General features: G+C 38.6%; 1 protein-coding gene across 2 annotated transcripts in view; it reads left to right on the forward strand.

The window, feature by feature from the left end:
- The window catches only part of LOC128663311 (uncharacterized protein HI_0077), a 265,688-nt gene that overhangs the window by 183,402 nt on the left and 63,069 nt on the right, over nucleotides 1–19,217 (forward strand). For both annotated transcript variants that reach the window (XM_053717579.1, XM_053717580.1), the window contains exon 11: nucleotides 1,452–1,556. In XM_053717579.1, the coding sequence (XP_053573554.1) occupies nucleotides 1,452–1,556 (105 nt within the window). The remainder of the gene's footprint in view (nucleotides 1–1,451; nucleotides 1,557–19,217) is intronic.

Raw genomic sequence — 19,217 nt, forward strand, 5'->3', positions numbered from 1 at the left:
TAAAGGGAAATTTTGTTTTAAAAGATAGATAATCCCTTAATTAGCCATTCCTTAGTTTTGCATAACCAACACAGCTATATTGAAACCCTTTTTATCTATGTGATTACCTTGTATCTAAGCCTCTGCAATCTGCCCCCTTATTTCAGTTATTTTGACAGACTTTCATTTTAGCCAATCAGTGCTGACTCCTAGGTAACTCCATGTGCATGAGCACAGTGTTATCTATATGGCACACACGAACTAACACCCTCTAGTGGTGAAAAACGGACAAAATGCATTTAGATAAGAGGCGGCCTTCAATATCTAAGAAATTAGCATAATAACCGCATAGGTTTAGCTTTCAACTAAGAATACCAAAAGAACAAAGCAAAATCGGTGATAAAATTAAGGTGGACATAATATCCTTACCTTATGCTCTCTACTAGCAAGATATTGTATCTTGTGTCGGTGGATTAAAAAAAAAAAAGCACCCACTATGTCTCAATTCAAGCGCCTTCTAATTAAACAACTCTTTATCGAACAATATGATGTAAAGTTAGACGCAAAGCGCAGACTCAGGCTCTTCCTAGGGAAATGGAAGCCCTTGTTAACCTCACTGGCCCCTTCCCTGAAATGACAAATCCTCACTCTATTCCTACAACACGAATTAATATAATGGAGGAAATGCTCTTTCTATTCCCCACTCCAAAACACTGTAGTAGAATGGTGACGAGCAGAGGTGGATACACCATTTCTCTCCCCCCCCCCCCCTTTTTTCCCCTTTTCTTTTCTCTCTCTCACTCCCCCCATAGACATAAATACATTAAGATGCTCGAAGATCGCTAGAAACAAAAGTCAGTGTTTAATTTAATGTTTAATATTTTATTAATTTGTGTTAAATGATTTAATAAGAAAAATGGAAACACAGTTGTCACTAAGATGTGCAATTTTATGAGCCTGCACCTACGTAATGGTCCACCCAAAAGAGACATTCCCACCAACTTCAATCGCTGGTGAGCATAACTAATGGACATAACCATAACAAGTGAAGAACTATGATACTTTACAACTGATAATGCTTATACTGAGCCCCTGTTGTATCTTCATATGTATCCAATGCATATCTTTTGTTGATATCTGTGTCTTTCTCAATAAATAAGGTTTATTTTGGACTAGACTGTCCCTTTAAGCTTTTTTTTAGGGTTGTGTCTTGAGCCTGAAAAATAATTAAGAAAAAATTAATTGACTGTATTAAATACTTTTAAAGCATTTATTTTGCAATGCAGTTATTCATTCAAGCAAAAATGAAAATTTTCTTTAATACGTGTAATTGTGTTTTACACTATTGTGATACGTTTGTTTAAGTGCATGACTGGACTTAAACATGCTGATAAACATATTTTATATGTTTTATTTAGTTTATCTTCAGTAAATATATATATATATTTTTTTTTTTTTAAATCTCCACACAGGATTGCCTTTCCACTTTCCACAAGTTGGTACCTTTATACTTTAAAGGCTACTTGAAACCCCCTTTTAATACCGAGGGTAGAAGCTCAGCAGGCATGTCAGAAGAGGTAAGGTAGTTTCTTGCTTGTATTTCTGCAATGATGAATCACAGAATTCTGAATTTGGAACATAACAGCTAAAGGTCATAGGAAATATGAACTTTGATCAAATTAATTTAAAATATCAAACTTTGTTTTTACGTATTTTTTTTATTTTGTTTAATTAAATGTCATATCCTAAATAAATATTTTGTAAATAAAATCTATTCACTAAACAGCAGCAATCTCTCTTCTTTTTATTTACCATTTACAGTCATGCATGAAGGCTATTAGTGGTTTTCCAATTGTTTTTATATTTTTGACATTAGTTGGAAGGAAGATAAACATTGCCTTATTATAAGAAATTAACAGAAAACGAGTACAAAATAGAACTCTTAATTACTCTGATTAGATTGAAAGTTAATAATTCCAAAGACGAGGTTTAATAAGGGTAATACTGATGAACCTGAAAACATCACCAAGATAATTGGATTAGTGAGTCATTTAGATAGTAAGATGTCTAGGTTGCAGGACCAAGTAATCCTTCTGTCTAGTGCAAATGTCACAGGCCCTGTGTGTCAAAATATTCATTTGCTAGCTAGAGAGAGCATAATGTGTGTTACTGGTAAAGGCAGTTAAATCACTGCTTTCCATATCCTACTGGCAAAAATTCATGATTATAGTTGAAAATGCTTAAAGGGACATTGAAGTAATTTTCTTTGTTGCATCTAATATGCATTACTGTTTTTTTTTAACTTTTTACATGTTCCTGTGCTGAAAAAATAAATGTTTGTTTAATACTTATTACTGTCCACTAGTACAGCTGTGGGGGGGGGGGGGGGGGTTCCTTATCAGCAAATGACCAGCTGTGAACAGAATTTTTTTTTTCTTTATACAAACATATTGCTCTTTCATCTGCAATATAAAATTGATGAATATATTTTGGCCATGTTATAATGTTGTGTTTTATAAAAACAGAAAGCCTCCCTTTTGCGGGAACCAATTTAAACAGTTAAAGGGCCACTAATATCAAAATTAAAGGTTCATGATTCAGGTATAGCATGCAATTTATAACAACAACACAAATATATATATACTTCCATTATCAAAACATGCACATTATTTTTATATGCACACTTTCTGAGGCTCCAGCTTCAAAAGTATACCGTATATGCATTTGTGATTGGCTGATAGTTGTCACATGGTACATGGGGAGGAAAAATTGGATTAACGTTGAAATTTGGCTGAAAATATTATACTTTCAGATGCAAAGTAAGTGCTATTGCATTGTCTTTATATTGCGTATTTGGCAAGTATTCGATTCTCCTGTATTTCACTTGGAGTGTATTATGCACAGTTCAGACTTCAAACCAGAAAACAGTTCCAAACTATTGGGCATTTTTGCCAAAGGTGAAATGAAGTAATAAATAAATGAAGAAAAATCTTGATTATTCTTCAATCTTGATTATTCTTAAAATTAAATAAACTAGAAGCCAAAGAATCTTGAGAAATTCAAGGCTTTAAGGAGCAGTAAGCACTTTGAAATTGTAATATAAAATGTTTTGCTATGTACATTCATTATTTATTTTGCCCCCTTTTATGCAATTTAGATCTGAATATTTTATAATTCACATAACTTAACCTTTTAATGCCGTTGCGGCGTTCTATTCCGTCCTAACCACGCCGGGCTTTAGCGCCGTTAGGACGGAATAGAACTTCCGAGCTGTTTGTCTGGAATCGCGGTCTGGAGGGCGTGCCTAGCTTCATAGGGACGCCTCCCTTACCCAATCCCATCATTGAAATCTCACAATCACGTGCACAATCATGGGATTTCAATTTGTCTACAGCGGACAAAATTACCCTGTCATGAAAGGGTTAAAAAGCATATTGCAAACTTATTAAGGCTAGCTTTCCCTATTTGGCTAAAAGGGACATGAACCCCATTTTTTTTTTTTCTTTCATGGTTTAGAGCATGCAACTTTAAATAACTTTCCAATTTATTGAATTATTTTTGTTGAAAATCATACCTAGGTAGGCTCAGAAGCTGCTGATTGGTGGTTGCACATATATGCCTCATTATATTGGCTTTCAACTAGCTCCCAGTAGCACATTGCTGCTTCTTCAACAAAGGATAACACGAGAATGAAGCAAATTAGATAATAGAAGTAAATTGGAAAGTTGTTTATAATCGTACGCTCTATCTAAATCTTGAAAGAAAGAAAAAAATTAGACTTACCAGACAAATTCATTTCTTTCCTGGCAGGGAGAGTCCACGACTTCATTCATTGCTGTTGGGAATATCAACACCAGGAGGAGGCAAAGACACCCCAGCCAAAGGCTATAAATATCTCTCCCATTTCCCCCATCCCGCCAGTCAATGGCCAAGGGAACAAGGAAAAGCAGGAGAAACATTAGGGTATAGAGGTGCCAGAAGAAAAAATAAAATCAGTAAATGAGCTCAGCACCCTGTAGTATCAACTCTCTTCTCTTTCACTAGTGGTGCAGGTGGTAAGGGGTTACTGTTACCCCCAAATCAGTAAAGTATCCAAAAAGTCTGTGGAAGAAAAGGGTCGTGGACTCTCCCTGCCAGGAAGGAAAGGAATTTATCTGGTAAGCATAAATTTTGTTTTCATTCTAAAGGCAGGGAGAGTCCACGACTTCATTCATTACTGTTGGGAACCAATACCCAAGCTCCAGAGGACACTGAATGAACCAAACGGGAGGGCAAAAAATAAAAATGCGGACCCTAATCTGAGGGCACCACAGCCTGTAACACTTTTCTCCCAAAAGCTGCTTCCACAGAAGCGAAAACATAAAATTAATAGAACTTTGAAAAAGTATGTAAGGAGGACCAGGTAGCCGCCTTACAAATCTGATCCATAGAAGCTTCATTCTTAAAAGCCCAGGAAGAAGAAACTACTCTAGTGGAATGAGCCGTTATCCTCTCAGGAGACTGTTGTCCAGCCTTCTCATAAGCTAAACGGATAATACTTCTCAGCCAGAAAGATAAGGAAGTCGCAGTGGCCTTCAGATCCTTGCACTTACCGGTATATAACACAAACCAGGAAGAGGATTGCCTGAAATCTTAGTAGCCTGAAGATAGAATTTTAAGGCATGTACAACATCCAAGTGAAAAAATCCCCCCAAAAAAAGAGGCACTATTGACAAATAGGTTAAAACAACACTCCCAATTTGGCATTACCATTGTCCTCACTTTAGGTGAAGGGAGTGAGACCAAGTACTGATTTCCAATATTTCATATTTCATTACATATAAGTGTACACACACACACGCACATACATTTGTATTTTTGTGTATGTGTGTGTACACGCACATATGCATACACATTCACACATATATACATACACACATACACATATATACATTCTGTTACATATACACACACACACACACACACACACACACACACACATAATGTACACACACACCTGTACAATATGTATATATATAAGCACACACACACACACATATTGTACATACACACATACACAATATGTATATATACTAGCACACAAACACTTTTTTTATTTTTATTTTTTACAAGGAGAAAGAGGGTTTTTTTTCTTGTAATTATGTGTGCATGGATATACATACTCCTAAATTTTCCTATTTATTGAACAATTTATTTTGTGTATAGGCATCATACACATACATATATACACACAATTTATAAAGAATAGTGTTCACCACACAAATTAATATGTGTTTATACAAGAACTATTAAAGTTAACAAAGTGACCATCTATACAAGCATACATCTTCTACAAGAATTTAACATTTTTCATATGTTTAAATACAAACAACAGGTTCAAAACTTAGTTTCCCATTTAGATTTTGATTATAAACTACTTTACTTCACACATACACACTTTCTATCTTCTACAAAGATTTAACATTTTTCATATGCTTAAATATAAACAACAGGTCTAAAACTCTGTCTCCCATTCAGAATTGTATTATGAACTATTTTACTTCCAACACACACACTTTTTATCTGCCAACATTCTAACCAAATCTATTATCTTTTAAATGCAAATGAATAGCATCTTTTATAACAAACAATTCAGTGAGGTTACATATGTAATAAATGGTAGTAAACATAAAGTGATAAGATTGTTTTATTTCACTCATTTTGCAACTAACAGGTTAAAGTTTAGATTCTCACATATATACAACCTTGCAAATTAGCCAAATTTTTTAAATTGTAACAGCTGGGATCCTGTGCTGGTTCCACAGCTGAATGCACACAAATGTTTTTCTATTGGATTACATATTTGATGACAACTTCCTCTTTTGATACACAAATGTGTATAAATTGCCAACAATTGTTAATGATGGCATTCACTTTTTTATCTGATGAAACAACCCCTGTAGGTTGAGAAACGCGTCATAAAATATTAAAATTCATTTTTATTTGAAGTTGTCTGTGTTGTGGTTCATACATACCAACCAAACAACACACATAAGATTACTCCTTTGCAGCACCTGAAGTCCAGACAACAGGAGACAAACACCAAGTTGCAACTAGGACAAGTGCCTTTCTAGCCTGCTCTCTTGCACTGGTTACAGTACAGTGCCATACCATCTGGTAAGCATAATACCTACTTTTATCTGTACCTGTATTCCAGACGATATCACGCTATTGTGGTGCCCTCTCTTTATTCTTCTTCATGTACAACATCCAGATTGTGGAGCAAATGTTCCTTCAAGGAAGAAGGTTTAGGACAAAGGGAAGGAACAACAAATTCCTGATTGATGTTGCGATTCGAGACTACCTTAGGTAGGAAACCTAACAGTATGTAAAACTGCCTTATTGGCATGGAAAATAATGTAAGGCAGATCACACTGTAAAGCAGAAATCTCAGAAACTTTGCAAGCCGAGGTGACAGCCAACAAAAACAAAACCTTCAAGGATAGAAGCTTAAGATCAACAGAATGCATAGGCTCAAACGCAGCCTGCTGCAAAAACACGAAGCACAAGGTTGAGGCTCCAAGGAGGAGCAACAGGTTTAAAAACAGGCCTGATTCTAGCCAGAGCCTAAACAAAGGACTGCACGTCAGGAAGATCCGCTAATCTCTTGGGCAGTAAGACCGACAGGGCCGAGATCTGACCCTTCAGAGACCTGGCGGATAGACATCACCTTGTGTCATGGAAGACTGCGTTCCTCACACCAATGAAGGTAGGTACGCTATACCTTGTGGTAAATACGGCAAATGACCGGCTTGTGAGCCTGGATCAAAGTGTCTATCACACTTTCCAAAAAAATCTCTCTTGGATAAGACTAAGCATTCAATTTCCACGCAGTCAGTCTCAGAGAATCGAGATTTTGATGTAGGAAAGGACCCTGAATCAGAAGGTCCGCACAATAAGGTATACTCCACGGAGGGGAGGAGGACATTGTCCTTTGTGGCCATGATGGTTCTATTAGAATAACTGGAGCCTGCTCCTGCTTGATATGAGCCACTACTCTAGGGAGAAGGGCCAATGGAGGAAAAAGATATGAGATTGAACCTCCATAGAACCGCTAATGCATCTACTAATTCTGCTTGAGGATCCCTCAATCTCGACCCGTATCTGGATAGCTTGGTATTGAGACAAGAAGCCATGAGGTAGATCTCCAGAATCCCCCATTTGAGAGTTATCTCGGAAAACACCTCGGGGTGCAGAGCCCACTCCCCTGCATGAAAGGATTGTCTGCTGAGGAAGTCCGCTTTCCAGTTGTCCACCCGGGATGTGAATTGCGGAAATAAGGCAGTTGTGAGATTCTGCCCATTGAAGAATTTGAGACACCTCTGTCATCACTAGGGAACTTCTTGTTCCTCCTTGGTGGTTGATGTAAGCCACCAAGGTTATATTGTCCAATTGGAATCTTATATACCGGGCAGAACAGAGCTCGGGCCATGCCCTTTGAAGATTGTGAATCGCCCCCGAAGCTCCAAATAATTGATAGGAAGAGAATATTCTTCTCGGGACCACATCCCCTGAGCCCTCTTGGAGCCCCAGACTGCACCCCAGCCTGAGAGACTGGCATTCATAGTCACACCGTAGGGCCAGGTGATCTTGACAGAGCCACCAAGAGAGAGAGTCTATCGTCAGATTGTCCAGAACAATTTGTTGAGACAGGTTTAGGTCATCTCTGTTCCACTGCCTTAGCATGCATAGTTATAGAGGACTGAGATGGAATCGAGCAAAAGGAATAGTGTCCATGGAGGACACCATGAGACCAATTACCTCCATGCACTGAGCCACCAAAGGATTTAGGGTGGTCTGAAAGGATAGACATGCTGCAACCAGCTTGGAATGTCTCTGATCTTTCAGACAGATCTTCATAGATATTGACTGCAAAAGAAAAAACACAGAGGTGCCACAATGGCCTAGTACCACCAGCACAAGGGCAAGAGATAGCAAAATAACGAGGTACTCACAAACGTGGTGCACCCTATGGTGCTAGTGGGACAGGCTGGACGGTTCACAGACCGTTTCATCAGGCATAAAAAATCATAATGATTTTTTATGCCTGATGAAACGGTCTGTGAACCGTGAAACGCGTTGCATGATTGGGTGATTATTGGACACCCTGTTATCCACTCTCATCAGCAATCATTGTGCTGTTGTTTTTAAACTTTTATGCTTTAAATAAATTTGGATATATCTTTTATCCTTTGAGTGGATTCATTTCTACCCACCATCTGCCATTGTTCACCTATGAGAGACCAGCCCAGCACCTGAGGGAACACATTATCATACAAATATCAAGATACCTAGAGTTTGGGTGAGCTGCCACACCTCTACCAATCTGCAGCCTGCTTCTACAAGCACATTGGTGTGCTCTGGGAATATGTGAGTACCCTCCAATTAAGGAATCTGTACCATTAATAGTCTGCACATGTGGTGCCCGTATTTCTTGTCTCCCTTATAGCCCCACCATCTTACGCCAAGAGCGCCTTCAAGTGGGTGAACTGTCACACCTTTCTAATTTTGCAGCCCGCCCCTACCAGCACATAAGTGTGCTCTCCAAATTTGTGAGTACCCATTTGGCAATAGTTCTGTGACTCATTGTTAATTAATAGATGATACCACACATGAGGCGCCCCTCCATTCTGTTTTATCTGTGTAATTCGGCCTCCTTGTGGTTTCACTGTCATGGTGATGTATAGTAAACAACCCTGATCATATACATGAAATTGTAAACAATATATAATATATTAAATAAAAAGGTATATATAACACACACAATATTAAGATGATGTATCCTATGTGCACAATAAATTTAGTAATGTATGCATATCAAAATTTACACAACATCATCTGTTCAGTAACCCTGGCCATAGACATAAATTTATAAACAATACAAACTGTGTGATATATACAATCCAAACATATGGCCCAGTATGGTATTCATATATCCTAAACACACAATAATGGTTATTATATGTACCTGTTCCAATTGACACATATATCTTAAGTACGCAATGATAGTGATTATACATATATATACACATTTTACACAGTATCATATACTAATCTCAATACAAACCCCCAACAAAAAGAAGCAAAGAAGTAAAAACTTTAACCTTTAATACCAGCCTTCATATTAGGCTACATCAAAAGTGATCTCATCCTGAATAGTGGATATGCCAAATACATATGTACAATATGCAAATTTAAATAGCGATGAACAAAATGCATTTGCTAAACAATTGTTAGACCCAATGGTTATCACGCTGCCATCAAACTACTCAAACGTTTTTTCTATCTTGAAAGAAAAGAGGGTGTGTAACTCCCAGACCAATCGCAAGTCGCTATTCAAAAGAGAGTTGAGAGAAAGATGGCAGCGAGCTCACCATTGGTCAAAGAGCGGTCAAACCCCCACTGAATCATCTCTTACGTACATGACTGAGCTCGTAGCTAGTAAGAAACCCTTAGTGTGCTGCAAGGGGACTATGCTATTACACAACAGACTAAGATGAGGCCCATACACTCACCTTTATTCTAAAATACAAATAAGGAAAACAAATAAGGATAAAATATAAATCTGGTATGTTGGACCTAAACTAAACTGTGATATAAACTACAGTCATATATTGCAAAAAGAGAAACATAAACCCTAATTATAAGGATGTAAATGTATGTTGGTAAACTAGTGACTGGAAACATAATGTGCTAAATCTAGTGAATCAGACCTATAAATGTGAAAAGGCATATTTATGTAAATGTTAAGAACTAAACTAACTCGATATTGAAGGCTAGAACTAAGTAAAATAAAATACACAAAAATTATAAATACCAAAAACACCTAAATGTGGGTCTCTTTAAGAGATATATAACTAAGGCTTGGTACTTGATTCAAGCGCCCCTAAAAAATAACGATATGTACAACCCATAGTAATCTGCAAATGCCAACAATGATATATTTGGCATATGCACGTGACCCCCGTTAGTGTACAGATCAGCCTATCTTCATAGATATTGAGTCGATGATAGTTCCGAGAAAAACAACCCTGGTACTGGGGAACATGGAACTCTTTTCTAGATTTATCTTCCATCCATAAGTTTGGAGAAGACACAGAAGAGACTCAGACTGATATCTTGCCAAAGGAAAAGATGGAGCTTGAACCAAGATATCGTCCAGGTACGAGGCTACAGTGATACCCTGAGATCTGGCCACTGCTAGAAGAGCTCCCAAAACCTTTGTGAAAATTCTGGGAGCAGTAGTTAAGCCAAATGGCAAGGCTATGAACTGGAAATGTTAGTCCAGGAATGTGAACCTCAGAAACTGAAAAATGATCTTTGTGTCGCCCTCAGATGCTACAGAGTTTAGTTCATCCTCAGAAAGGTGAGACAAGCTAGCCAACTCAGACTGAATAGAGGTATTAACCCCCAAGTCAGTGGAACTATGCTTAACCTTTCTCTTACGTTTCCCTGAGATAGGTAAAGCGTTTAATGCAGCTGATACAGCAGATTGAAGCTGAGAAGTAAAATCTGCTGGTAAAAAATTACCTCCACCTGGAGATAAAGGTACGACGTGGGCACTGCCTGTGTCATAGGGTTAAAAGGGGACTGCGGATGTAAAATAGGCATCTCCTGGACAATGGAGTCCAGAGAGGTGGAAGGCTCGGAGTGAATAAAAGTGCCAGGGGATAAAACATATTTAGACCCCTTCTTGGACTTTAAAACAGAACAAAAGCAAATAGAACAGAATTGTGCAAGTGGGCAAACCAGTCTCCTCACAATACAAATGTGCATTCATTACAGTGATCGCTGAAACAGAACCCTCCATAGCGGGTATAAGGTCTCAATACCGTTAGTGAAAAAATAAAAATGTTAGCGTGGCACCTCTACTCGCCACCTCCTAGCTAGACAACCTGGACTGGAATGACGTTGGATCTCTCCCAATGCCTGCAGTGAACTCTGTATGCTGATCACTGCGCAGGAGCAAACTTCCGACCAGCCTCAGAGGAAAAACTGTGCCCTTGTCACATGGTGCACAATCCAGAGACCGTCCCCAGCTATTAGAGAAACCGTGCAAAGCTGAATATCAGCTGCGTAGCGGTATAATGACCCCAGTAGGATTTTTTTTCAAAACTGCCCTGCATCATCTATCTGCATCCTCATGAGCCAAAAAACCCTTACACATGTGCTTCAGTTGGCAAGGAGCTAAGCCCCAACTGCTCAAAATAATAACCTTCTTATATAAAAGGTATTAATTGTCGCCATATCCAGAAGAGGAATAAAAAGTATCACACTGTGAACTGTTTGCTTAAATGTCCCTATAACCTCAGTGAATTTGCAGCCCTACTAGGCATAATCCCTAAAAGTAAAATAAAGGGCTTACCCTCCAGGATCAAAGCTGTGGAGCAGGCACAGCGTCTCAAGGTCTGACAGTCTCACCACACACATCTGACAGGGACCTGAGAAGGGGAAAACAGTATAAAACGTTAACACTGATTTCCCAGGAGGTGACAACTTTAATTCTTAGATAGTGGTCAGAGATCGTTCCCTGCGACATCTAGAGCCAACTTTCACCACAACTCTCACTGAGAGGATTACATGGTTACTCAAACACCCCAGTCCACACTTGAAAGGAAAATGCTCATTAATGGATTACAATTTTCTTCTAACACTTCTCTGCCATCTTCCTATAGTGACAAAAGACAAAGAGTGGCTGGGGGAAGTGGAGGGATATTTATAGCCTTTGGCTGGGGTGTCTTTGCCTCCTCTAGGTGGCCAGGTGTTGATATTCCCAACAGTAATGAATGAAGTTGTGGAGTCTCCCTGCCTTTGGAAAGTAAATGTGGGTTTCATGTACCTTTAAACAGATATAATATATATATATATATATATATATATATATATATATATATATTAATAGCAAGACGATAAGCCTGCCCAGAGGGCAGTCTATTTTTAAAAATACAAAACTCAAAGCTAATATTACAAAAAATAAAAAAGTACAGAAAATAGTAAACAAAGCTATCCAAAATAAAAAAATTAAACCTAAACTAATACCCCTATAAAAATAAAAAATCCCCCCCAAAATAAAAACACCACCTAATCTAATACTAAACTACCAATACCCCTTAAAAGGGCTTTTGTAAGTTAAACAGCTCTTTTACCTAAAAAAAATACCAATTACCCCCTAACAGTAGAACCCGCCACCCACCCAACCAACCCCCCAAAATAAAAACAACTAAGTCTAAAAAAACTAAGCTACCCATTGCCCCTAAAGAGGCATTTGTATGGGCATTGCCCTTAAAAGGGCAATCAGCTCTTTAAAGGGACAGTCTAGTCCAAAATAAACTTTCATGATTCAGAAAGAGCATGTAATTTTAAACAATTTTCCAATTTACTTTTATCACCAATTTTGCTTTGTTCTCTTGATATTCTTAGTTGAAAGCTTAACCTAGGAGGTTCATATGCTAATTTCTTAGACCTTGAAGGCCACCTCTTTTCAGAATGCATTTTAACAGTTTTTCACCACTAGAGGGTGTTAGTTCATGTGTTTCATATAGATAACACTGTGCTCATGCACATGAAGTTATCTGGGAGCCAGCACTGATTGGCTAAACTGCAAGTCTGTCAAAAGAACTGAAATAAAGCGGCGGTTTGCAATGGCTTAGATACAAGGTAATAACAGAGGTAAAAGTGTATTAATATAACCGTGTTGGTTATGCAAAACTGGGGAATGGGTAATAAAGGGATTATCTATCTTTTAAAACAATAAAAATTCTGGTGTAGACTGTCCCTTTAATGCCCATTAAAAAATAAAAATAAATCCCAAATCTAAAAAAAAACGGAAAAAAAAACAACACAGTTCCTGAAGTCTGTCGGCGATAAAGGTCTTCTTCCAGACGTCTCCATCATCTCCTATCTTCATCGATTGTGCAGATCCGGAGTGGCGGTCCTCAGCGGCGTGGAGGCTCCTGTTCATACGATCTCCATTGTGCACTAAAAATTGAATGGAAGGTACCGCAATCAAATTGGGGTACCTTGCATTCCTATTGGCTGAAATCTTGAAATCAGCCAATAGGATTATAGCTACTTAAATCCTATTGGCTGTTCAAATCAGCCAATAAAATTTCAGTGCGGCTGACAATCGCATGAAGAGGAGCCTCCACGCCACTGAGGACTGCCGCTCCGGATCCGTGCATTTGGGAAGACTGCTCCGCACCTCCGCTCCGAGCCGCCTTCGCTCTGGATGAAGATAGAAGATGATGGAGCTGCCTGGAAGAAGACCTTCACCGCCGGACTTCAGGAACTGTATCTATTTCGGGGTTAGACTTAGGTTTTTTTTTGTCTTTTGGGTGTTTTTTTTTTTTTTTTAAAGATTAGGGCTTTTTTTTATTTTAATGAGCAGTAAAAGAGCTAATCGCCCTTTTAAGGGCAATGCCCATACAAATGCCCCTTTAGGGGCAATGGGTAGCTTAGGTTTTTTTTTTTTTAGACTTAGGGTTTTTATTTTGGGGGGTTGGTTGGGTGGGGGGTTTTACTGTTAGGGGGCAACTGATAATTTTTGTAGGTAAAAGAGTTGTTTAACATAGGACGCCCATACAAATGCCCCAATGGGTAGCTTGTTTTTTCTTTCATGTAATTAGCAAGAGTCCATGAGCTAGTGACGTATGGGATATACATTCCTACCAGGAGGGGCAAAGTTTCCCAAACCTAAAAATGCCTATAAATACACCCCTCACCACACCCACAATTCAGTTTTACAAACTTTGCCTCCTATGGAGGTGGTGAAGTAAGTTTGTGCTAGATTCTACGTTGATATGCGCTCCGCAGCAAGTTGGAGCCCGGTTTTCCTCTCAGCGTGCAGTGAATGTCAGAGGGATGTGAGGAGAGTATTGCCTATTTGAATGCAGTGATCTCCTTCTACGGGGTCTATTTCATAGGTTCTCTGTTATCGGTCGTAGAGATTCATCTCTTACCTCCCTTTTCAGATCGACGATATACTCTTATTTATATACCATTACCTCTGCTGATTCTCGTTTCAGTACTGGTTTGGCTTTCTACAAACATGTAGATGAGTGTCCTGGGGTAAGTAAATCTTATTTTCTGTGACACTCTAAGCTATGGTTGGGCACTTTGTTTATAAAGTTCTAAATATATGTATTCAAACATTTATTTGCCTTGACTCAGAATGTTCAACATTCCTTATTTTCAGACAGTCAGTTTCATATTTGGGATAATGCATTTGAATTTATCATTTTTTCTTACCTTCAAAAATTTGACTCTTTTTTCCCTGTGGGCTGTTAGGCTCGCGGGGGCTGAAAATGCTTCATTTTATTGCGTCATTCTTGGCGCGGACTTTTTTGGCGCAAAAAATCTTTTCCGTTTCCGGCGTCATACGTATCGCCGGAAGTTGCGTCATTTTTTTGACGTTATTTTGCGCCAAAAATGTCGGCGTTCCGGAAGTGGCGTCATTTTTGGCGCCAAAAGCTTTTAGGCGCCAAATAATGTGGGCGTCTTATTTGGCGCTAAAAAAATATGGGCGTCGCTTTTGTCTCCACATTATTTAAGTCTCATTTTTCATTGCTTCTGGTTGCTAGAAGCTTGTTCTTTGGCATTTTTTCCCATTCCTGAAACTGTCATTTAAGGAATTTGATCAATTTTGCTTTATATGTTGTTTTTTCTCTTACATATTGCAAGATGTCTCACGTTGCATCTGAGTCAGAAGATACTTCAGGAAAATCGCTGTCTAGTGCTGGACCTACCAAAGCTAAGTGTATCTGCTGTAAACTTTTGGTAGCTATTCCTCCGGCTGTTGTTTGTATTAATTGTCATGACAAACTTGTTAATGCAGATAATATTTCCTTTAGTAAAGTACCATTGCCTGTTGCAGTTCCTTCAACATCTAAGGTGCAGAATGTTCCTGATAACATAAGAGATTTTGTTTCTGAATCCATCAAGAAGGCTATGTCTGTTATTTCTCCTTCTAGTAAACATAAAAAATCTTTTAAAACTTCTCTCCCTACAGATGAATTTTTAAATCATCATTCTGATTCTGATGATTCTTCTGGTTCAGAGGATTCTGTCTCAGAGATTGATGCTGATAAATCTTCATATTTATTTAAAATGGAATTTATTCGTTCTTTACTTAAAGAAGTACTAATTGCTTTAGAAATAGAGGATTCTGGTCCTCTTGATACTAATTCTAAACGTTTAGATAAGGTATTTAAATCTCCTGTGGTTATTCCAGAAGTTTTTCCTGTTCCTAATGCTATTTCTGAAGTAATTTCCAAAGAATGGGATAAATTGGGTAATTCATTTACTCCTTCTAAACGTTTTAAGCAATTATATCCTGTGCCGTCTGACAGATTAGAATTTTGGGACAAAATCCCTAGAGTTGATGGGGCTATTTCTACCCTTGCTAAATGTACTACTATTCCTACGTCAGATGGTACTTCGTTTAAGGATCCTTTAGATAGGAAAATTGAATCCTTTCTAAGAAAAGCTTATCTGTGTTCAGGTAATCTTCTTAGACCTGCTATATCATTGGCTGATGTTGCTGCAGCTTCAACTTTTTGGTTGGAAACTTTAGCGCAACAAGTAACAGATCATGATTCTCATAATATTATTCTTCTTCTTCAGCATGCTAATAATTTTATCTGTGATGCCATTTTTTGATATTATTAGAGTTGATGTCAGGTTTATGTCTCTAGCTATTTTAGCTAGAAGAGCTTTATGGCTTAAGACTTGGAATGCTGATATGGCTTCTAAATCAACTCTACTTTCCATTTCTTTCCAGGGTAACAAATTATTTGGTTCTCAGTTGGATTCTATTATCTCAACTGTTACTGGTGGGAAAGGAACTTTTTTACCACAGGATAAAAAATCTAAGGGTAAAAACAGGGCTAATAATCGTTTTCGTTCCTTTCGTTTCAACAAAGAACAAAAGCCTGATCCTTCATCCTCAGGAGCAGTTTCAGTTTGGAAACCATCTCCAGTCTGGAATAAATCCAAGCCTGCTAGAAAGGCAAAGCCTGCTTCTAAGTCCACATGAAGGTGCGGCCCTCATTCCAGCTCAGCTGGTAGGGGGCAGGTTACGTTTTTTCAAAGAAATTTGGTTCAATTCTGTTCACAATCTTTGGATTCAGAACATTGTTTCAGAAGGGTACAGAATTGGTTTCAAGATGAGACCTCCTGCAAAGAGATTTTTTCTTTCCCGTGTCCCAGTAAATCCAGTGAAAGCTCAAGCATTTCTGAATTGTGTTTCAGATCTAGAGTTGGCTGGAGTAATTATGCCAGTTCCAGTTCCGGAACAAGGGATGGGGTTTTATTCAAATCTCTTCATTGTACCAAAGAAGGAGAATTCCTTCAGACCAGTTCTGGATCTAAAAATATTGAATCGTTATGTAAGGATACCAACATTCAAAATGGTAACCGTAAGGACTATCTTGCCTTTTGTTCAGCAAGGGCATTATATGTCCACAATAGATTTACAGGATGCATATCTGCATATTCCGATTCATCCAGATCATTATCAGTTCCTGAGATTCTCTTTTCTGGACAAGCATTACCAGTTTGTGGCTCTGCCGTTTGGCCTAGCTACAGCTCCAAGAATTTTTACAAAGGTTCTCGGTGCCCTTCTGTCTGTAATCAGAGAACAGGGTATTGTGGTATTTCCTTATTTGGACGATATCTTGGTACTTGCTCAGTCTTTACATTTAGCAGAATCTCATACGAATCGACTTGTGTTGTTTCTTCAAGATCATGGTTGGAGGATCAATTTACCAAAAAGTTCATTGATTCCTCAGACAAGGGTGACCTTTCTGGGTTTCCAGATAGATTCAGTGTCCATGACTCTGTCTTTAACAGTCAAGAGACGTCTAAAATTGATTTCAGCTTGTCGAAACCTTCAGTCACAATCATTCCCTTCGGTAGCCTTATGCATGGAAATTCTAGGTCTTATGACTGCTGCATCGGACGCGATCCCCTTTGCTCGTTTTCACATGCGACCTCTTTAGCTCTGTATGATGAATCAATGGTGCAAGGATTACACAAAAATATCTCAAATAATATCTTTAAAACCGATTGTACGACACTCTCTAACGTGGTGGACAGATCACCATCGTTTAATTCAGGGGGCTTCTTTTGTGCTTCCGACCTGGACTGTAATTTCAACAGATGCAAGTCTCACGGGTTGGGGAGCTGTGTGGGGATCTCTGACGGCACAAGGAGTTTGGGAATCTCAGGAGGTGAGATTACCGATCAATATTTTGGAACTCCGTGCAATTTTCAGAGCTCTTCAGTTTTGGCCTCTTCTGAAGAGAGAATCGTTCATTTGTTTTCAGACAGACAATGTCACAACTGTGGCATACATCAATCATCAAGGAGGGACTCACAGTCCTCTGGCTATGAAAGAAGTATCTCGAATTCTGGTTTGGGCGGAATCCAGCTCCTGTCTAATCTCTGCGGTTCATATCCCAGGTATAGACAATTGGGAAGTGGATTATCTCAGTCGCCAAACGTTGCATCCGGGCGAATGGTCTCTTCACCCAGAGGTATTTCTTCAGATTGTTCAAATGTGGGAACTTCCAGAAATAGATCTGATGGCGTCTCATCTAAACAAGAAACTTCCCAGGTATCTGTCCAGATCCCGGGATCCTCAGGCGGAGGCAGTGGATGCATTATCACTTCCTTGGAAGTATCATCCTGCCTATATCTTTCCGCCTCTAGTTCTTCTTCCAAGAGTAATCTCCAAGATTCTGAAGGAATGCTCGTTTGTTCTGCTGGTAGCTCCGGCATGGCCTCACAGGTTTTGGTATGCGGATCTGGTCCGGATGGCCTCATGCCAATCGTGGACTCTTCCGTTAAGACCAGACCTTCTGTCGCAAGGTCCTTTTTTCCATCAGGATCTGAAATCCTTAAATTTAAAGGTATGGAGATTGAACACTTGATTCTTGGTCAAAGAGGTTTCTCTGACTCTGTGATTAATACTATGCTACAGGCGCGTAAATCTGTATCTAGAGAGATATATTATAGAGTCTGGAAGACTTATATTTCTTGGTGTCTTTCTCATCATTTTTCTTGGCATTCTTTTAGAATACCGAGAATTTTACAGTTTCTTCAGGATGGTTTAGATAAGGGTTTGTCCGCAAGTTCCTTGAAAGGTCAAATCTCTGCTCTTTCTGTTCTTTTTCACAGAAAGATTGCTATTCTTCCTGATATTCATTGTTTTGTACAAGCTTTGGTTCGTATAAAACCTGTCATTAAGTCAATTTCTCCTCCTTGGAGTTTGAATTTGGTTCTGGGGGCTCTTCAAGCTCCTCCGTTTGAACCTATGCATTCATTGGACATTAAATTACTTTCTTGGAAAGTTTTGTTCCTTTTGGCAATCTCTTCTGCCAGAAGAGTTTCTGAATTATCTGCTCTTTCTTGTGAGTCTCCTTTTCTGATTTTTCATCAGGATAAGGCGGTGTTGCGAACTTCTTTTGATTTTTTACCTAAAGTTGTGAATTCCAACAACATTAGTAGAGAAATTTTGGTTCCTTCATTATGTCCTAATCCTAAGAATTCTAAGGAGAAATCGTTGCATTCTTTGGATGTTGTTAGAGCTTTGAAATATTATGTTGAAGCTACTAAGTCTTTCCGTAAGACTTCTAGTCTATTTGTTATCTTTTCCGGTTCTAGAAAAGGCCAGAAAGCTTCTGCCATTTCTTTGGCATCTTGGTTGAAATCTTTAATTCATCTTGCCTATGTTGAGTCGGGTAAAACTCCGCCTCAGAGGATTACAGCTCATTCTACTAGGTCAGTTTCTACTTCCTGGGCGTTTAGGAAGAAGCTTCGATTGATCAAATTTGCAAAGCAGCAACTTGGTCCTCTTTGCATACTTTTACTAAATTCTACCATTTTGATGTATTTTCTTCTTCTGAAGCAGTTTTTGGTAGAAAAGTACTTCAGGCAGCGGTTTCAGTTTGAATCTTCTGCTTATGTTTTTCATTAAACTTTATTTTGGGTGTGGATTATTTTCAGCAGGAATTGGCTGTCTTTATTTTATCCCTCCCTCTCTAGTGACTCTTGTGTGGAAAGATCCACATCTTGGGTAATCATTATCCCATACGTCACTAGCTCATGGACTCTTGCTAATTACATGAAAGAAAACATAATTTATGTAAGAACTTACCTGATAAATTCATTTCTTTCATATTAGCAAGAGTCCATGAGGC

This window comes from Bombina bombina, chromosome 6 (genome assembly GCF_027579735.1).
Source record: "Bombina bombina isolate aBomBom1 chromosome 6, aBomBom1.pri, whole genome shotgun sequence".
Classification (NCBI taxonomy): Eukaryota; Metazoa; Chordata; class Amphibia; order Anura; family Bombinatoridae; genus Bombina; species Bombina bombina.